At 41.1% G+C, this 18,479-nt stretch overlaps 4 protein-coding genes across 5 annotated transcripts; 3 read left to right on the forward strand and 1 right to left on the reverse strand.

Annotated features, from left to right (window-relative positions):
- Window positions 1-219: 219 nt before the first annotated feature.
- On the reverse strand, window positions 220-6,718 carry ythdf3 (YTH N6-methyladenosine RNA binding protein F3). Of its 2 annotated transcripts, XM_067486027.1 has the most exons (5): window positions 6,253-6,718; window positions 5,819-5,843; window positions 5,377-5,456; window positions 3,463-5,124; window positions 220-1,379 (listed from the first exon to the last, which is right to left on the reverse strand). In XM_067486027.1, exons 1-5 carry the CDS (start codon window positions 6,274-6,276, stop codon window positions 1,356-1,358), a joined length of 1,815 nt encoding a protein of 604 aa, XP_067342128.1. In that variant the 5' UTR covers window positions 6,277-6,718; the 3' UTR covers window positions 220-1,355. The 2 variants fall into 2 exon arrangements, with proteins under 2 accessions (XP_067342128.1, XP_067342129.1); XM_067486028.1 differs by lacking the exon at window positions 5,819-5,843.
- Window positions 6,719-7,327: 609 nt separating this feature from the next.
- abhd10b (abhydrolase domain containing 10, depalmitoylase b) lies at window positions 7,328-10,840 on the forward strand. The gene is made up of 5 exons (XM_067486030.1): window positions 7,328-7,474; window positions 7,794-7,980; window positions 9,054-9,165; window positions 9,854-9,991; window positions 10,097-10,840. Exons 1-5 carry the CDS (start codon window positions 7,381-7,383, stop codon window positions 10,436-10,438), a joined length of 873 nt encoding a protein of 290 aa, XP_067342131.1. The 5' UTR covers window positions 7,328-7,380; the 3' UTR covers window positions 10,439-10,840.
- A 141-nt stretch (window positions 10,841-10,981) lies between these two features.
- On the forward strand, window positions 10,982-15,399 carry tagln3b (transgelin 3b). Its single transcript, XM_067486031.1, has 5 exons — window positions 10,982-12,051; window positions 12,855-13,077; window positions 13,858-14,032; window positions 14,179-14,281; window positions 14,380-15,399. The coding sequence occupies exons 2-5, from the start codon at window positions 12,898-12,900 to the stop codon at window positions 14,519-14,521; spliced, it is 600 nt and encodes a 199-aa protein (XP_067342132.1). The 5' UTR covers window positions 10,982-12,051; window positions 12,855-12,897; the 3' UTR covers window positions 14,522-15,399.
- Window positions 15,400-15,546: 147 nt separating this feature from the next.
- c1qtnf9 (C1q and TNF related 9) lies at window positions 15,547-18,143 on the forward strand. Its single transcript, XM_067486029.1, has 3 exons — window positions 15,547-16,782; window positions 16,899-16,961; window positions 17,172-18,143. The coding sequence occupies exons 1-3, from the start codon at window positions 16,596-16,598 to the stop codon at window positions 17,939-17,941; spliced, it is 1,020 nt and encodes a 339-aa protein (XP_067342130.1). The 5' UTR covers window positions 15,547-16,595; the 3' UTR covers window positions 17,942-18,143.
- Window positions 18,144-18,479: the final 336 nt, after the last annotated feature.

Genomic DNA, 18,479 nt, shown 5'->3' on the forward strand with positions numbered 1-18,479 from the left:
CCTACAAACAGTAACATGTGCACTGCCTTATCAACTGTATTTACAGTATTGTATTCACTTACACTGCCTCCACAAAGCAGACGTCACTAATTATTCTCAGAAAGATGCTGAAATGCTAAGCAAATGTGAAAAGTGTTGTTACTACTCTAAATAAATTACAGTATCCATACACACAGAGGCACACATAAATAAGAAGGAGAATCTTCTTGTGCTATACAATAAGAGTTTATGTGTTTATTATCACCACCTGTGTGCCATATTGTGATGTGAAGCATCATAGTAATCCAAGCATTAAAAGGTAAAACTAGGAGTAAAAACACAAAACAACATTTGCGCTAAACATGGGTAATTTTTATTTATCTAGTGAGTTACCTAGAGGAGAAAACTGCCACATCCTTTCAGTTGATGTCTCGCTGTTTTGGGGAATCCCAGTTGCCAAGCAGAAGGCGTGATGTGTGTGTATGTGTTTGTGGGGGGGGGTGTCCCAAAAGTGCTAAGTTTTTGAGGACAGAGTCTCACTGAGCCTGAGGTACAGTACAGTACAGTACATCAACATCAGAGCAAAAACAGTCACCCCCAGGACCCAAGTAGGCCACTGCTAGTTCTACGAGAGCAGCAGGTTTCTCCTCAGACAAATGCACTTCAGAATGACAGAACCACAAGAGAGAGAAGAAGAAGAAGAAGAAGAAAAAAACTAAGATGTGCACTCCCTGGCACTTGTCAACCTGCCGCATAACTGTAATCTTTTGGTACACAGAAACAGATGCAGAAATAAAGGGAACAAGTAGAGGAAAGATACATCCAATGATTGGCATGATTGTGGCTGTTTCCCAATTATTTCACCCCTCCTGTCAATCATCCGCAGCCTCTGTCTGAGGAGGTTCAGATGACTGAATACAGATTCAAGTACAAGATCAATTCATACATATAATCTTTAATTCTCTTCAGGAGCTGATTGAGCTTAACAATTTCCCAAACATTTGAGGCATTACAAAATTACAAATAAGCCCAGTGAAATCTTCTGACTACTGTGGTCAGTCAGTTAGTTGCTCACAAACAAAAATCAAAGAACACAGTTAGAGAGTTAAGGGTATTGGTAGAGGCTGTTTAGAAGGACTGAAAGTGCTTTAGAGATTTTTCAAAGTGGGTTATGCTCTTTTATTTGTGAGTCGGGAACACAGGGTTTGATGCACCAGTCAACGCATACAGATGAGTCTATTGTCATGTTCAAGTGTTCAGATACATTGTCATCTTCTGCGAAAGATTGAGAGCCTTTCCTCTTTGTGGTTAGGCAAATTTCATTTAAGGTCCTACATCATTAGTGTTGCAGTTCTAGCAGAGTGCTTGCTTGAAGGCTACTGTTTATTTCGATTACGTTCCTGGAAAAAGAAAAAAAGAAACAACAGAAAGAGATAGTCAGTGGATGGTGTCAGCTCTCTGTTGGTAGCTGAAATAAATTCAGACAGCAAGAGCAAATCTTCTGTAAGAAGACAGAGGGAAAGTTATTTAGTAGAGCTCAGGTAGCAATAGTACAAATGAAAATGTTTCTTGTTTTGTTCATGCTAGAGACATGAGACCACTACACTCAGTTTTTGGTAGCAAGTCTCACTTGGCCATGAATAAGCAGAAGATTGTCAGTATCCATAATCAAAAACATGAGTTATCACAACACACCAAAAACATCAAATATTCCAGGGTGTGTCAGGGATTACAAAAAAAGAGGAATAGTGGAAAACAGTAAGGTCATTATTAAAGATACAGTGATGCGGTTATAATCCTAGAGGGGAAAAAAAGACACCTGGAAGACAAATAACCAGGCATCTTCATTGGCTAGGTTTCAGGTTCACTCTTTGAGTCATTCACGTGAAACTGTGTCCTCTTTGAAGAGTGGGCAGGAGTGGTTATGAAATAAGCCCTGTGAGACCCAAGCCCCCAGTGTAACTCAATCCCCCTGGGGCTGAGGCACTGAGAACAGAAGCCTTCACAGAAGTCTGTCTGTATGAGACTCTACAACTTAACAAGACATTTAAACAATTTCATTAAGTAATCCTGAGACTTTTAACCAAAGTATTATAACCCTAAAGGCGATGTCATAATGAAAGAAATATGTATTTCCTGATTTTCAGGTAATAAAACCTCGTGCCAAAAATCCACCTAATTAATATTTTCTGTAGACTGTTGTTCACTCAGCTTTGCCACCATTTTCCGTATTATTATACAAGGGGATAACCTCTATGTATTAATTGTCTGTACTTATAAAGTCCTGCAACAACATTTATATCCAAAGTTATTAAAAAAAAACGCACTGGGATGGTGTTATAGTGGAAGTAGCTGTGCTGGTTTGACACCTCTCAAAGTTCAGGAAGGACAGGCCAAACAATAGAGAACAATTAACCTTGTCAGGCGATGGAGGATGAGGCCTCCGTCGGGCCGATCCTGTCATGTAGGAGGTCATGGCTACAAAAGCAGCACAGTGCAACGTCTGCACAGCACAGGATGAAACAGGCTTTCAACTGACAGGTTGTTTTCAGAAGCCTGAAAACACTGACTTGAAATATTTATGAGAAAGTAACCCAGCGCATATTAACAAGGTCGGCATCGAGGAGTCAATATAGCCTCAATGGAGCACCAGCAGTGGGAGAGTGGGAGAAAAGAAGGGAGTCATGGAGGTTTTCTAAATGCAATTAGATTAGCATACTGTGGAATCTAAGAATGGATGCAGCAGAATGCTACCAATGATAACATGTTATTCACTTCTGGTTGCTATTTTTCCACAGCGGTAGCATCCCACAGAGCTTTTACTACTTAGACTAACACTGGTGGAACACCACTGTTATTACCACTGCAACATATTTTAGTTTTTCCTCTTAGAGCATACGATTACACAGTGTATGTGCACAGATAATATCATCATGTATTTTTATCATGTAGTGTGCTGGGAAAACCTTTTCTTTTCGTTTTTTTTCTACAACATCTCAGGCGAACATTGCTAACTCTGAGGCACATTGCAGCCAGTTTGCAGGCCAGGGGCTTATATTAAAGACTAATAAAGCATGAGGAGCCTGTGGAGAGCAGAGTGGCTTGGCATTCAAAGAGAGATCAGAGCCTACATCTGCCTTTGTCTGGGAGAAGGAATGTCAGGAATGTTGGCTATTTCAGGAAACCTCTATGCATCTAACTCCACTTGGCCAGATCAACACAGTCTCGACTGGAGAAGATGGCTGATAAAACAAAAAAAATTAATAAAATCGCATTTCCTGAACCTGCTCACCATTAATGGTAATATGTCAAATCGGCTGTCATTCAGGATGTTCATTCATCAAGATTTTCAAACCTCAGCATGTAGCAGTTACTCAGAGAAAGTTTGCCTCCATTTGAATCAGAGGGAGACTAAACTATACTGTGTCGTGCATACTAGTTATTTATAGAAGACAGGGCTCTTTAAACATGTGTTTCTCTCACCTTCCTTAGAGCCTCTTCTTCTTCCTGACGTTTCTCATAATGTGCAAAGTCATCAAAGATTGAGGTGGTATGCTTATAAGTGGCGATAATTTTAAGCACTTGTTTGGCCTTCTCCAGAGGCACTTCCTGAGTGTCCCTGGAGTTGGTCACTGGCTTGTTGTCATTGTTCTCCAGCCGAATGTGTCGCAGCTGGTTGTTGGGCACGTCTTTGATGAAAACCCACTTTACCTCAAACTTGCCCTTCCACTTATCCTGAGACCAGACGCCTGCATAGGCATTGTAGTCCACTGGTGAGCGCATCTCGGCCATGCCACAGAAGTGGCCACTGCCGTTGACACTAAACAACAGGTACAGGGGTCCCTTGTTGCCCAGAGACCGGTAGGCGCCATCCAGGCGCTTGTTGCCATGTTCTGTACTGCACCAGATAGAATACTTGATTGATCGGTGGATGTCATCTTCTGAATAGCTCTTGATAATGAAAATACGTCCATTTTTCAAGTTCCAGTCAAAGTCTTTGGGGTTGTAGTTGTTGAGCGCACGAAGTTTCTCCAGCACTGGATGCACTTCTCCAGAGCAAGGGGAGGCACTGAGTGGGATTCCCCCACCCAGACCGAAGCCCTCACCCCGATTCCTGGGAGCCACCCAACGGTTGGGAGGAGGGCCAGGCTGCTGGGGTTGTTGCTGATGAAGGGGCTGTGGGGGGCCAGGTTGGGAAGGGAGGTGCAGATGCAAAGGGCCAGGGGGCAGAGGTTGGGGGTGCTGGGGGGACTGTAGCTGGAAGGGTTGGTGTTGGTGCTGGGGCTGGTGCTGGTGCTGGTGTTGAGGCTGAGGGGGCAAAGGGTTCTGCAGTAAGGGCTGAGGCTGAGCAAGGAGAGGCTGCTGCACCAGAGGCTGTGGGGGCATCATAGTCTGAGCTAATGGGGGCTTGTTCAGAGAGCCCTTATCGTCCCAAGTACCAATGTTCATATTGTGCTTTATGGGGGGTGGAGGAATGGTGGCTCCTCCACCCATCACCATGTTGGCTTTGGGTTTGACCTTGGGCTGTGGCTTGGCTGGCTTCTTGGCAATGGCTGCCCAGGAGGCAGGTTTAGGTGCGGACGAGCTGACAGACGGAGGAAAGCTATTGGCTGCCATACTGCTCATACCTGCTGTGCCTCCTAAGGGTGAGCCCACAGTTTTAGTGACAGCTGCCACCATGTCTGTACCCAATTTTAACCCTGTCATTCCTTGCTCTATGCTGTTCAGTACCGGCACCTTACTGAGCTGGGTGTCGCTTCCAAAGCCTGCTTGTCCATCCGCAATAGCCCGACCCAGTGAGCTGGGGGCATACCCATAGCTGTTGCTGTAGACTGAGCTCTGTGTGGACTGTCCCTGAGAGACACTCGTACCCCAGGTGGAAAAGTCAGCATTGCCAGGGAAGAAGTTAAAACCATGTTGGCTTAGGAAGGGAGGGGTATTTCCCAGGGCACCTGGCTGGCTGAACACACCATCAGGGATGAAGTGGGGCTCGCCATTGCTCATCTGTCCGTAGGTAGTTAGGTAGGGCATAGGAGGGTCTCCTCCTGTGGACCAAGCAGCCTCTCCCAGAGAGTAAGGGAAACCAATAGATGGAGCATAGTAGCTGGGCATGTAGGGGTCAGACATTGGTGGATAGCTGTTACTCTGTATGGAACAGAAGGACATGCTGTTACTGTACTGTACACAATTGCAGGCAGTAATAGAAATCGGCAACATAGTTTAAGAACATCTAAAATCATAAGGATCTGCCAAGAAGTGCTCAAGTAAACTGGAATAAAATTAGCAATATATTAGATGACTGAGGCAACTAACTTGCCTATAGCAAGAGGCAATCCTCTGAGTACTGACTATAACTACAAACAGGCACTCTGAACAGGCTACATCATATAGTGTTACCTGATTTGTCTGGCCGCTTAAGTAAGGCTCAAAATCATCATCATTCACACCATCCTTTTGATGCATTGATCCGTTTTGCACTGAGGGTGGAAAGAGAGCAAACTGATTCACTATTATAGTATTTTATTGTGATTGTCAAGTGGATGAAATTCAACATGTCGGGTTGTAACATTTGACACATAAATGAAGAAGTCTAAACATGACAAGATCTCATGAGGTGAATAATAATAATAAAAACCACAAAAAGCAATAACAAATTCAGAAATATGCACAGTTAACAATACCAATATAAGCAACTGTATACAAGATGTAGATTCAGTTTAGGCTACACTATCAGTAAGTAACTGATAGCATGTTAGCCAATTATAACTGACAGCTATAACGTTAGATTTCAGAAAGGTGGACGTCTGCACCTTTTAAGATGGACTGTTAGCATCCTTACCTTTATTTCCTTGTCCTTTGGGTCTCTGAAATAACGTGCAGCAAGGGAAAAAGAGATGAGACTGTTGTCATATCACGACAGGAAATAAGATTCATACAGATCCTACATGGCTAGTTAAATACAACAGCCGAGCGTAAAGTAGTAACCTGAGGCTGAAGCTAAGGAGCCCGGATGTTAACATTTACAGGTTGCTTCGCGCTATTGACCGGATGTCAAACGCTGTGACATCCAGTAAACGGTGCCGCATTGGCAACCGGCTACAGCTACAGTTGTCGGCCTATCGCTACATTAACGTTACAGCTAATAGCTATCAAATATCAGACAACTTTAGCCTGTTTGATCCCACGTACCAAACCAGACAAAACTATTGTCGGCAAAGTTTTAATTTGCCGCACATCTAACGTGTGACACCATTTAGCTGTCAATGCACGGACCTGATCGACTGTGGTCGCAGACATCCTCCAGGAACCGAAACTGATGGCTGTTTTAGAGACTGTCCACGACTTCCCCCTGCCTCTCTCTGCACTTCGGTGCTTTCCTGGCTCGTCTCTCGGTTTGTCCAAACACTCTGTTAACGTTACAAGGCGACGTTTTCCTCCTGCGGTTGGTTCTCTACGACGATCTGGATCTTTCGGCTGCTACAAACGGCGACTGTGTGTCCGCGGAGAAGGTGTCAGTGAATGTGTGCGATCCTGCCACAGATGGTTTTTATCAGTCAATCTGAAACTGACTAGCGTCTTACTGGAATATCCCTAAGCATATTCCACAATGGCGGACAGGCTTTTCACTCCCGCTTCCGTTCCGTTCTGCTGCTCCGTGACCTTCCGCCTGTGACGCTCTGAGTCATGTTAAAAACCAACACTTCACATGATGCTCACATACACACAAGTGCCTTACTTATTCCTCACCTATTTTGATACAAGACTGATATCAAAATAAGTGTCACCACCAAGTTGTGAATCCCACCTGTCAGACCCAGTAATGATGGACGACTGTATTTCCATAATACACAGTAGAAATAATACAGCGTAAAAATAGTACAATCGGTACAGTTAGATTAGCTGAAGCTGTTTGTAGGCAACTTCATTTTCTACTGCGTATATGGTTCTTTTTTCAGAGGAAAATGATAATACAAAATTCTACTAAAACAGATGAAATCCTGATGAATGATTATCATGGTGGATTATTACAGTTCTTAGTATCAACAATGTCAACAATGTCAACACATAGAAACTGTAATTGTACTTTGCTATTCAATTTTATATATAGACCACATTGCTGCCCTTGTCGGAAAGATGCATAGGGGTTTGTTTTGCTGATCATCTGAGATCATATGTTTCATACAAAGCATAGGGTTAAGACTTGAAATTGATATGTTTCTACTCCGTCATGTTGATAATTTTATACTACATAAAATACCAGAATACTTGACACACTGCTCCACAGCTCTGTACTGTGTATTTGTGATGTAAACTCGGGAGGACTACAACTGTTGTGCACTGAGAGTAACGAGATAAACTGCTGCTACTCTCGCGATACTTCCTCAGTGGTTCAGTAGCAGTATGGCAGCCGTCTCGCTGAGGTTCTGCCGCAGAGGACTTTCACAGATTTTAAGTAATGGAGGGCTCGCAACTTTGTCTTCGAAGCGTCTGGAAGGTTTGTTTTAGTGTTCGCAGTTGGCGGAGTCTGTCTGACAACGCTGGTGTTTTATACAACGTTATTTAAACGGAGGAGGGGGGTGTGGTGCGCACATTTTGCGCCGTCGTAAAACTGTAGACATGTAAACCGCAGCGTTTGCGCCTCCGAGTATTCTATTGGAATTGAAAAACGTTGATTAACTTAATTTGTGTCTTTAAATATGTTACCGTTTTGTGTATAACTTATTCGCTTATTCAGCGAACTTCTGATGTTCTGAACATTGAGTCACTTGCATGTTTTTACAAAGGAATATATTCTGTTTTTTTTATTGTTCCAGGAGAAAAAAGACACAAGTCCACAGTGCAGTTTGCTTCACGACCAGACCTTCCAAAGTTGGCCTACAGAGCAGTGAAGGGGAAAAGCCCAGGTGTGGTCTACCTCCCAGGGTATGGCTCCAACATGAATGGGCAGAAGGCTGAGGCTTTGGAAGAATTCTGTAGGTCACTAGGCCACTCGTACCTCAGGTAAGACATTTTGATTCTTCATGTTCAGTTACATCACGTCAATATAAATGTTGTTTTAAGTAAATTTATGGTAGTAAAACGTTCTTCTATATTTAGCAAGTGTAAATATTGGTTAAACTGTAGACACATTAACACAATATAAAACCGTAGACCAATGGTTGAGACTAAATAACAAAATGTAATTTATTTATACTGTTTTTAAAAACACATGTGTGTATTAAAATAGAGAAGGCAGCGGGTTCAACTCCCACCCAACCTTGTTTGAGAGTTTTGTTAGTTTGTTGAATTTATTCATCCAGATGAGATCTGGAAGGTTCTTCACAACACAGCAGAGATAGATCAATCTATCTCTGTGTAACATAGAGATAAATAAATTGATATGGAGAGAGAGAGATATTTTTTAAATACACACCTATTCATTAAAATATATGCATAATTTTGTAGTATGGGCTTTCATTATTAAAAAAATGTGAGACACCTGGAAAAAAAACACAGTTTGAACACATCAGTAAATCTAATTTAACTTTATTTATATCTACACAAAACCTAGTATGGCTCTTCTAAAGTGTGTCGCAAGGTTACAAAGAGCAAAAGTAAAATACATAAAGTAGAAAGGGTGCATGCACTAACCACAGTTACACTGCTATCAGTCAAAGGAAAAAGTCAAGCACAAGTTGCAGGTAAGTCATTTGTTTTATTGAATGACTGAAATAATAGAATAGGATATTAATTTTATAGGACAGCAACTGAAGGATGATAGGGTTAAATGGAGGCAGATTATTCACTGTGGTGACCCCTGAAAAGGAACATTCGAAAGGAAAAGCAGGACAGCAACTGAAAAGGCCTTGTCACTTTAGGATGAAGATTTAGTTTTACTTATCCATAATTAAACATCAAAAGATGTGACCAAACAAATACAGACAAGAAAGGGTTGTGTATCATTTGATGTGCTACACACATAATTGTAAAAAGAAAAAGAAAAAATAGCCTTGTCTGTGGCTTCTCATGGCTTGTGGCCATGTTTTACCCTGTGATACTCGTGTCCTTGGACTTTAATGTTTATGTTTTCCCAGGTTTGACTACACAGGACACGGGGCCTCTGAAGGGGTGCTGGCAGAAGGAACTATTGGTACCTGGAAAAAAGATGTCCTTTTTGTGTTGGATGAGTTAGCAGAGGGGCCACAGGTAAATATTTCTCGTGTTTGTGTTTGTATGCGTGGCTGCCCCACCCTCCATTATACAGAGAAGCAGACAACGGAGAAATTGCATCAGAAATACCAGGACACTAACTTCACGTGTAATAATCTAAATCTGTGAAATCTTCAAGTGCAAGTATAATGCAAAGAGTCGGTCACCATTGCTACTTGGACTCATTCTCACTGTCGAACCCTGTACCAGTGAGGCAATGAGGTATAGCAGTACTTGCATTAACTGCTTTAAAAATCTATGCAATTAAAAAGAATTTATATTAACATGTTAACAATGACGACCCTACTGCAAACATCCTGATTTGGACTTAGCATTGTAGTTCCACACCAGCAATGAATTGTTATAGAAATTAAGCACTATACATAAAATTAACACTTCTATCTCTGTTTGACTTTAAAAAAAAAAATCAAAGAAGGTATTGGTAAGCATGTCACTAAAGTAATGCATTCATCAGTACAGAGTAACCGATACAGAATTTGATCCAAAATCTTTTCAGCTTTCCACATTATTTTGTGTATTCTACCATTTTTCCAGAAGGTGGCATAATGTTACCACATTTATTGTTGTTTTTTTCCCCCACCACTATGATATAAAGTTTTGCTTTTTTAAATTGATTTCTTAATCAGTTGAATTTCATTTCTTTTCTTTTTTTTTAAACTTGTAGATATTGGTGGGTTCCAGTATAGGTGGCTGGCTCATGCTGTTGGCAGCCATTGCAAGACCAGAGAAGACCGCTGCCTTAGTGGGCATATCCACTGCTGCTGACCACATCGTTACATCTTTCAACTCTCTTCCTCTGGAGGTGTGAACATTTAATATTAACATGTACATCTAACAGCGTATGTACTTTATTTATAAGATTGAAGGAATTTTCATTGTCTGATTTGTACCCTGTTAATATTTATAGGCACGTAAGGAGTTTGAGGAAAAGGGGGAGTGGGCAATACCCACCAAACACTCAGAGGAAGGTGTTTACAAGTTTAGCATGGACTTTTTGCGTGAGGCGGAAAATCACTGCGTTCTCCAGAGTCCCATTCCCATCACCTGTCCTGTACGGCTCATTCATGGGCTTAAAGACCAGGACGTCCCCTGGCACATCTCTATGCAGGTTGCAGAACGCATCCTCAGCCCTGATGTGGATGTCATCCTACGGCGTCATGGCCAGCACCGTATGTCTGACAAAGATGACATCAAGCTCATGGTCTACACTATTGACGATCTCATAGACAAGTTGACTACTTTGGTTTGAGTAAGGGCAGGGGGAGTGAGGTTGAGAGATTGCTGAGATAATTACTGAAAAGCCAACCCTGAGTAAAGTTTCCAAACAATGGCATGCTTCTCTGCCAAATATGAACCTTTACCCATCTTTGCCTTGTTCCCATTATATCATATGTAATTTCAACATTTTGTAATGAAAGGGAGCTCTTCCCCTAGTTCTTCCCTTATAACTTCAGGTTGCATTTGTGTGTTCAAAGTTATATCGTTTTTTTATGTTGGTCAGTTATTGTTAGGTCTGCCATTGCTGCTGTCTCTGCCTCTGTCCTTACTGTTTCACTCTGTCCTCTTCCTCTTTAAATAGATGTATAGTTTTCCCGTGCCTTTTTTATTCACTTTTCAGCCATTTTGGCCAATAAAACCTCTGCACATAACACTTTTCTGTTACCATACATAACACAATGTGATCAGCTGTCTCTCAGCAATTACAGTAGAGTGCAGTTGATACAGATGAAATGCTGGGCTAAATATATAAAATTACAGTTGTATTACAAAAATGTTAACTACCATTTGGAAAATGTCAACAGAAAATGGTTGTATAGTCAAAGTCATTAAGGGCTGTAGATTACAGCATTGTGACGTTTATTTTTTGTTAGCAGAGCAATACGTTATGAGTCCTTATACCTGTTGGCCTTTAGAAATAGTGTGGACTGCTGAATGGAGCCATTGGACTGTTGATTATTAACATGTAATTGCCCACTAGCTGCACTATGCTCAATGGGGCAAGACCAACCACTTCACTCTCATGTCTGCTGAACTGCAGCTATGACCTTTAACTGGAGCTGTGTAGGCAGTCATTTTTGGTATCAAAACTAAGGTCAAACATATTTATGGCATCAAGAGCATGTAAATATATGCAGAAGAGGCAATGCTATATGTTCTTTTTTGCTATAGTTTTGGATAGAGTAAATCTCTTAAACTCCCATCTTTTTTACTGGGAAAAGTATCCCACATTTTTTAGTTGCTTAAAATAAAGCAACATGCCTTCTCTGCTTAGCCACAGCACTCTGCAATCCCCAGAACATTTATCCACCACATAAAAACTAATGAAGAGAAATGGTTGTCATAAACTAAGAGACAGATGGTGTAACAAATACCAATCCTCATTCTGTGATAAATCAGGAAGGAGCCTGACTGGTAAAAGCAACTATTACAGTAGCACAACATGCAACCTTGGTCCCCACTCCATTCCACAAGTTACCAGTGTGAGGGAAAAAGGAGACCTTTATATTATGCAGTAGATTAATGTCCAGGAGCTTCAGATTCGAGTATCAAAAGCAATTAAATTTATTTGGCACCATGTGGGATTATTGCATATTGCCTTTAGATGAGTGTGCACTATGTTGCCCGCTATCCGGGAGCGGTGTCAGGTCGCATTCTGCGTTAAGAGTCTCTCTGTACCCCTCCCGGAGGAACTGGCATATAAAACGAGTCACTCGCCCCTCCCGGACAAAGTGAGATTCAGTCTGGCCTGACGCCCCTGTGCTGCGCTTCATGGATGCTTCAGCAGTTCAGCATCCTCAGCCCTGCCCAGCTCAGCGGAATTAATACTGAGACGGGACGAATCTTAGCGCTGTCTTTGCTTTGGTAAGTGCACGTACTCTTTTTTTTTTTATTTGTTTGTTTGTTTGTTTTTGTTTTTAAATAAAACTGCTTTTAGTCTCTGACATATTGGGTATAATGTTTGTGTAGTCGTTTCAGTGGCAAGGTAGGTGTGTGAGCTTTGCGTAGTTGCTTTGGGGTTTGTAAAATGTTAAAGCTGCAAAGTGCGTGGCGATGTGGTGTCATAACATTAGATGGCGGCACTTTATTTGAATTACGTGAATTTTGCTTGCAGATATGCGCCCTGCAAGACAAACAACTGAAAAATAACGCAAAGCTTTTATATGCGGCAAAACTGACGTAATTTAATTAAAATGCGCTGCAGGCTAAATATAGACTGCATCCTAAATGCATGTTTTGTATGAGGGCATACGGTTTGAAAATCCATGTGATTATTTAATTGCGTCATCATGGCAGCCTCCTGGAGGTCATAGTTGGACCATCATCCGCTACAGCCCATCAATGCACTGAGCGTGCCGGAAACGGGTTTGATTGTTACCATAGTGATGGGTTATCCCTGTGCGGGACAGCTGCCAGCGACCACACCCTTCCCTGCTACAGCATCCAGAAAAGCAAGAGTTGGACTGCTGAGCTGTCCTGCTAAGGACAGAAAAATCTGTCTTTTTGGGTTCTCTTCAAGAACTAATATGGTTTATTATGTTTTAATGCTACAGAATTGTATTGTGGTCAACAGGAAACAATTTCATAAAATATAACACAACTCATTTAAAACTCAGAATTATACTAAAACAAGTTACACATGATGTGTTTTGTTTGTTTCTCTTCAGGTTAAGACAACATACAGACTACTAGAGTGTTGAAATAGCTGCCATGGCAAACAGAGGGCCCAGCTATGGACTTAGCCGGGAGGTGCAGGAGAAGATTGAGCAGAAGTATGACCCAGACCTGGAGCAGAAGTTGGTGGACTGGATATTTGCACAGTGTGGAGGGAACCTGGACAGGCCGCAGCCAGGCAAACAGAACTTCCAGAAATGGCTGATGGATGGAACAGTGAGTGACTGCAGCACTTAAAATAGAAGTCAACAATGAATTATTTAAGCAACGACAAAACAGAGACATTTAAAGAAAAATAGACTATTTAAAATGGTTTGACTTACGTGTATTGCTCTAGAAGTATAGCAATTACATTTGGCTATTGCAATTAGTAAACCAGTGATGGGTGCAACTAATGAGTAGCCTATGGTTTAATGCCATGGTGGCTTAAGACTACTTGTTTTGTGCACACTTTGTTGTGTTGTAGATTGTGTATTAAAATTATACATAATGACATGAATACATGTTTTTGGAAATGTGCTGATCAATGTAGCCTTGCATTGGTCTAAAGTGGATTTCACTTTGAAAGAAGCCTTCTCACCCAAAGTATTTGGTTCCTTAACACCTAATTAACATCCAAATATAATGTCCACTTGCTTGACATTCCAGCTGAATCAAATGTTAAAAATCATTTAGAGTAAGGCGACATATAAGGCAGTGACATGTGTTTCAGCACTCGCAATTAACTCAACAGAGAGGAATGCAATGGAGTAAAAAGACATTGGATTTTCATTACAAACTGACTCACACATTTTGTCAATTAGAAAAACCCAGCATTTACAACTAACTGCAGATGCATTTTGTTACCCCTCTCTAGAGAAACGCCACAACAGTAATACTTAAAATGTTAATCTAAGCACATCAAAAAGCAGTGTTAGAAAGAACTATTCCCTTGAGAACCTGGTTACTTCACAATTGTATTCAACCAAGCCAGTTTTCTGATCTCCTTTGTCCCAGATCCTTTGTAGACTCATCAACAGCCTTTATCCACGGGGGAAGGAGCCCATCAAGAAGATTCCAGAGACACAGATGGCCTTTAAACAAATGGAGAAGATCTCCCAGTTCCTGCAAGCAGCAGAAGCATATGGAGTGACAACCACTGACATCTTTCAAACTGTGGACCTCTGGGAAGGTAAAAGTGTCTCCTATACCAAGATGGTTCCTACTGTTTCTGATATTATTATTTTGTGTTCCATTTACTGCTTGGAATATATTAGCGTATGTCTGTCTTTGCAAGTGGTTGTCTTAATAAAATGACTCTGTTGTTTTTGGCAACAGGAAAGGATATGGCAGCAGTACAAAGGACCCTAATGGCACTGGGGAGTGTGGCTATAACTAAGGATGACGGTCATTACAAAGGTGACCATGAGTGGTTCCACAGGTAAAGAGAAAGATCACTGTCACACCATATCAGGATTTTATAATATTCTTGAAAGATGTGTACTCTTACCATTTCCATATAACTTTTTATGTTTGTAGGAAAGCCCAGGGGTATCGACGAGAGTTTACTGAAGAGCAGCTACGCCAAGGCCAGAGTCTAATCGGCTTGCAAATGGGCAGCAACCGAGGTGCTTCCCAGGCTGGTATGACGGGCTATGGTATGCACCGTCAGATCATGTAGACCACTTAATACCTAATCCATTCCTGATCTGACCTCCAGATCCTATTTTCTACTAATACTAGAAATGTCATAGCCCCTTCCTGTCCTTTGTAGAACCTGCTTAACCTCAATCTCCCTGGAGCTGCTGCTTTTCCCAGAAAGAGTGTAAAAAATGATGTCAAATGCTGGAAATCGCTCTTCCCTTTTACCATGTGCTGTTCCCTCCCTAGCTTTATTAATTCAGTTTTCATATTATCAATGTCTCAATGATGATTTAATATGGAACTTCAAGTCATTCATCATTAATTTAGTCTGATAAAGAAGTAAAGATTGAAATCTCTATTTAAAACGTGACATCAGTGTTACATAAAGTTTACATCTGAAATACTGTACACCACTGTTAAAGCATGTTGTGTGTTATTTATTTGTATGAATGTGTCCTTTCAACTACAGTTATCATCAGTAATTGTTTTAGGAGGCTCCGTGACTGTGTAATTATTTAGCCTTAAGCCTAATGGAAGTCAGCAGCACATGCGTCTGCTCTGTTCTCTGAATACTTGTTGCAGAATCATCTGTAACCAAATTGTGCCTGGGTATGGGAGTGCAGAGAGATGAGTCCTGATATACTGGCCTCAAATTATAACTGAGTTTCATACCTTCTAGACTATGTCTTTGTTATTTGTTTGCTACATCTTTGTCAGTTTGTTCATATTGTGTTAAAGAAAGTAAATGTGCAGTATCCATTATGGAATGTGTAAAAGTGAAGTTTCCATTTTTGGTGCAAGGTGAAGACATTGTTCAAATGTCCACTATTACGTGCTGTCATGTTTATTTTTTTAAATGTATTTATATCTGGAGGCTTACCAGAAGAATTATTGAAAATAAAAAATGTCAATATATGTTGGTGTCTGTGTAACACACAAGCTGTGTATCTTGATAGCTAAGAAATTAAGGGTGTTTGCAGTGTTTATCTTCATTTAAGTTCCTCCCTTGGACCCAGCCCTCCTGATCTCCTCACTGTACACAATGTGACAGTGGGGAAAAGGGGGCGGCTTAACAGCATATTGGTGGTTCCTCTGCCAGATGGTTTTAATTAAAACCTAGTTTAAAAAAATGAAGAGTCACTAAAACTAACATAAAATGTTTCGAGAGTTGGGTGTGAATCATTTTCTTTTATGTTTTTAAGTGATTAGTATGCATGCCCTGCACAGGGTTAACACGCGGATATAAAATCTATATAGCATCTAGCTGGTGAATGTGGAGAAAAATAATTGTCTTAGGTGATCTAGTGATGACATTCTAGTGGTGATAGACTTTGGACTACTAAAGGTCACATTTGATGTCTGTTATCTAGTTTGAGGGGTCAGTTGTTATTAACTGTTGCCATATTAAAAAGCACATTTGAAAAAAAGCATGCATGACTTAACATTTTAGTCTTTTATTAGAAACCAGTGACTAGAGTCCATTAAAGTGAAGATAAACCTTTATTTGTCCCACAGTGGGGAAATTTCCAGAGTGCTGTCCTTTAAATCAAGGATAATCACATACCAGCTTTCACTGTTCTAAAGTGTCAATTTCTATCATTGGCTAATTAAATATAAGACACATACCCCACTAAAATGTGTAATGACACAATGTAATCACTTTCCAACATTTATGATTCTGTTTACCTTACCTGTATAGGCGGGTTGTTCATGTGGAATGGTGGCATACCTGGCCCTCACATACTCTGAGTAAGTTTATCATTAGCCTCAACTAAACTGGTGACACATCTAGAGGGGGAGGTGATGTCTAAGAGACTCAATAAGTAAGCCAAAAACACAGTCCGACCAATGAAATTACTTTGACATGACTGAAGTCACTTGTGTCAAAGTTCCTGTTTTGTGTTTTCCCTGGTTGCTGTCCTGTCGTTTGTTCTACTGTGCTCTTGTTACATATACTTCTTTGCAGACAGTTTGAAGAGTCTTGCTTCATGTGTACACGTACATTGGACTTGTGCTTATGAGACTAACTGTGCACTTACTTGAATGTCTTTAAGTCTAAAAGGGTCTGCATTGTGGGATATTCCCTTTTGGAGACAGGTGCATTAAAGATAATGTTTCAGTTGGGGTTAAAGGTTACTTTTTTGCTCCTTCTATTGGCGGTCAGGTGTGTTGCACTGGAAGAAACCCCAACTAAAGGCTGTGTTTGTGGATACCCTGGAATACCAGGCGACCCTGGGCACAATGGAACCCCTGGCAGAGATGGCAGAGATGGACTTCGAGGGGACAAAGGTGATCGAGGTAAGTTTAAAAGAAAAACTCCTACAGATTGCCTCCATGCCAATCTCCCTTTATGTTTTAAGCTTAAACTTCACAATCTGTAATGACATTATCATTTGTCAATCGTTTATGAAAAGGTGAAATTGGCCCTGTTGGAGCAACAGGTAATGATGGCCACAAAGGAGTCAGAGGGGATCCTGGTATGTACTTTTTTGAGTAAAACACTAAAAACAAACATATTTAGAATAAAATGTTTGAGAACATTCACCCATTTTTACCAGCTTTATATCCAAATTGATTTATTTGTATTTGCAACCTCTCTGGCTGGCACACAGAAACATATATGTACTGAAAAGTAAACACTAAGTATACAAAGACAGGGAAGTTTATCGTGTGGTTGTCATCTACAGGTGCTGTTGGCCCTGCAGGGCTAAAAGGTAAAAGGGGAGATAATGGAGAACGAGGGCCTCCTGGCAAAATGGGGCCCCAAGGAGTCCAAGGGCCCTTAGGCTTAAAAGGAAATAAGGGAGAGCTTGGGATCCCTGGACCCAAAGGACCTAAAGGTGATTTAGGGCTTCCTGGACCAGATGGTCCTAAGGGGGAAATTGGTCTTCAAGGTGACAGAGGCATTCAAGGACCAATGGGACCCCCTGGCAGGCCAGGCCCAAAGGGGGACATTGGTGTTCCAGGTCACAAAGGCAACATTGGTTATCGTGGAGACAAAGGAACTCGGGGAGAGAAGGGTGAGAGGGGTGAGAAGGGAGATGGACTTATTATCTCTAAAAGCGCCTTCTCTGTTGGACTCACAGCACTAACAAAAATTCCAGCAACCAATGCACCTATCCGGTTTGACAAGATTATTTACAATCAACAGAATCACTACGATCAACAAACAGGCAGATTCACTTGCGCTGTAGCAGGAGCCTATTTCTTCACCTACCATATCACTGTCTTCTCCAGAAACGTCAAAGTTGTTCTCATGAAGAATGGCGAAAAGATCATTCACACAATGGACAACTATCAAAGCAGTGAGGACCAGGCAGCAGGGGGCACTGTGCTGCACCTGGAAGTGGGGGATAAGGTGTGGCTGCAGGTGGCTGGAGGAGAGCTCTTCAATGGGCTCTACGCTGATGAAGATGATGACACCACTTTCTCTGGATTCCTAATCTTTGAAGCTTGATTTTGACATCATTATTTTATTATGACTGGTATTAGAAACAGTAAAATACTTAAATAAATCAGTCAGCAGAAAAACTAAAATATAACTAAAACTAAACTCTACTCTATTTTGAATTAAAAAAATATACTATTTACTCCTACTCCTAGTAATTGCTGTAATACATTGTATTTTGTTAAATACACATTGCTAATAAAAGTCTTCAAATGGGGTCATCTTGTAATTTGTACTCCTTTTCTGTTATCTCATCTCTCTTCTAAATCATTTTTTTTGTTGTTTTTTTCGGGGGGGGGGGGCGGCATATAGTTTAACATGTAGTGGAACAAGTATATTAGCCTTTGAAAAACGTATATTTTTAGCTGTTCTGTTTTCCTTGTTCCCGGTTATTGTCTAACAACGCAGAGCAGCATTCTCTAAGTCATTATGTTTTGTTTTGTGGTATGTGGGGATAGGTACACACAACAGAAATACCACAGAGCATCAATTGTCTTGGCATGATACATAGACATGACAGTAAAACAACAACTGGGAGGTTCAGTAT

Source organism: Channa argus, chromosome 19, assembly GCF_033026475.1.
Source record: "Channa argus isolate prfri chromosome 19, Channa argus male v1.0, whole genome shotgun sequence".
Lineage (NCBI taxonomy): Eukaryota > Metazoa > Chordata > Actinopteri > Anabantiformes > Channidae > Channa > Channa argus.

Coding starts and splice junctions, on each gene's coding strand:
- tagln3b (XM_067486031.1), top strand. CDS start 12,898: ATGGCAAACAGAGGGCCCAGCTATGGACTTAGCCGGGAGGTGCAGGAG. Junction 13,078..13,857: donor AATGGCTGATGGATGGAACA/GTGAGTGACTGC, acceptor CCTTTGTCCCAG/ATCCTTTGTAGACTCATCAA. Junction 14,033..14,178: donor AACTGTGGACCTCTGGGAAG/GTAAAAGTGTCT, acceptor TTTTGGCAACAG/GAAAGGATATGGCAGCAGTA.
- c1qtnf9 (XM_067486029.1), top strand. CDS start 16,596: ATGTTTCAGTTGGGGTTAAAGGTTACTTTTTTGCTCCTTCTATTGGCG. Junction 16,783..16,898: donor AGGGGACAAAGGTGATCGAG/GTAAGTTTAAAA, acceptor GTTTATGAAAAG/GTGAAATTGGCCCTGTTGGA. Junction 16,962..17,171: donor AGGAGTCAGAGGGGATCCTG/GTATGTACTTTT, acceptor TGTCATCTACAG/GTGCTGTTGGCCCTGCAGGG.
- ythdf3 (XM_067486027.1), bottom strand. CDS start 6,276: ATGTCTGCGACCACAGTCGATCAG. Junction 5,457..5,818: donor CAAAGGACAAGGAAATAAAG/GTAAGGATGCTA, acceptor TTCCACCCTCAG/TGCAAAACGGATCAATGCAT. Junction 1,380..3,462: donor AAGAAGAGGCTCTAAGGAAG/GTGAGAGAAACA, acceptor TTCTTTTTCCAG/GAACGTAATCGAAATAAACA.
- abhd10b (XM_067486030.1), top strand. CDS start 7,381: ATGGCAGCCGTCTCGCTGAGGTTCTGCCGCAGAGGACTTTCACAGATT. Junction 7,475..7,793: donor GTCTTCGAAGCGTCTGGAAG/GTTTGTTTTAGT, acceptor TTATTGTTCCAG/GAGAAAAAAGACACAAGTCC. Junction 9,166..9,853: donor AGTTAGCAGAGGGGCCACAG/GTAAATATTTCT, acceptor TTAAACTTGTAG/ATATTGGTGGGTTCCAGTAT.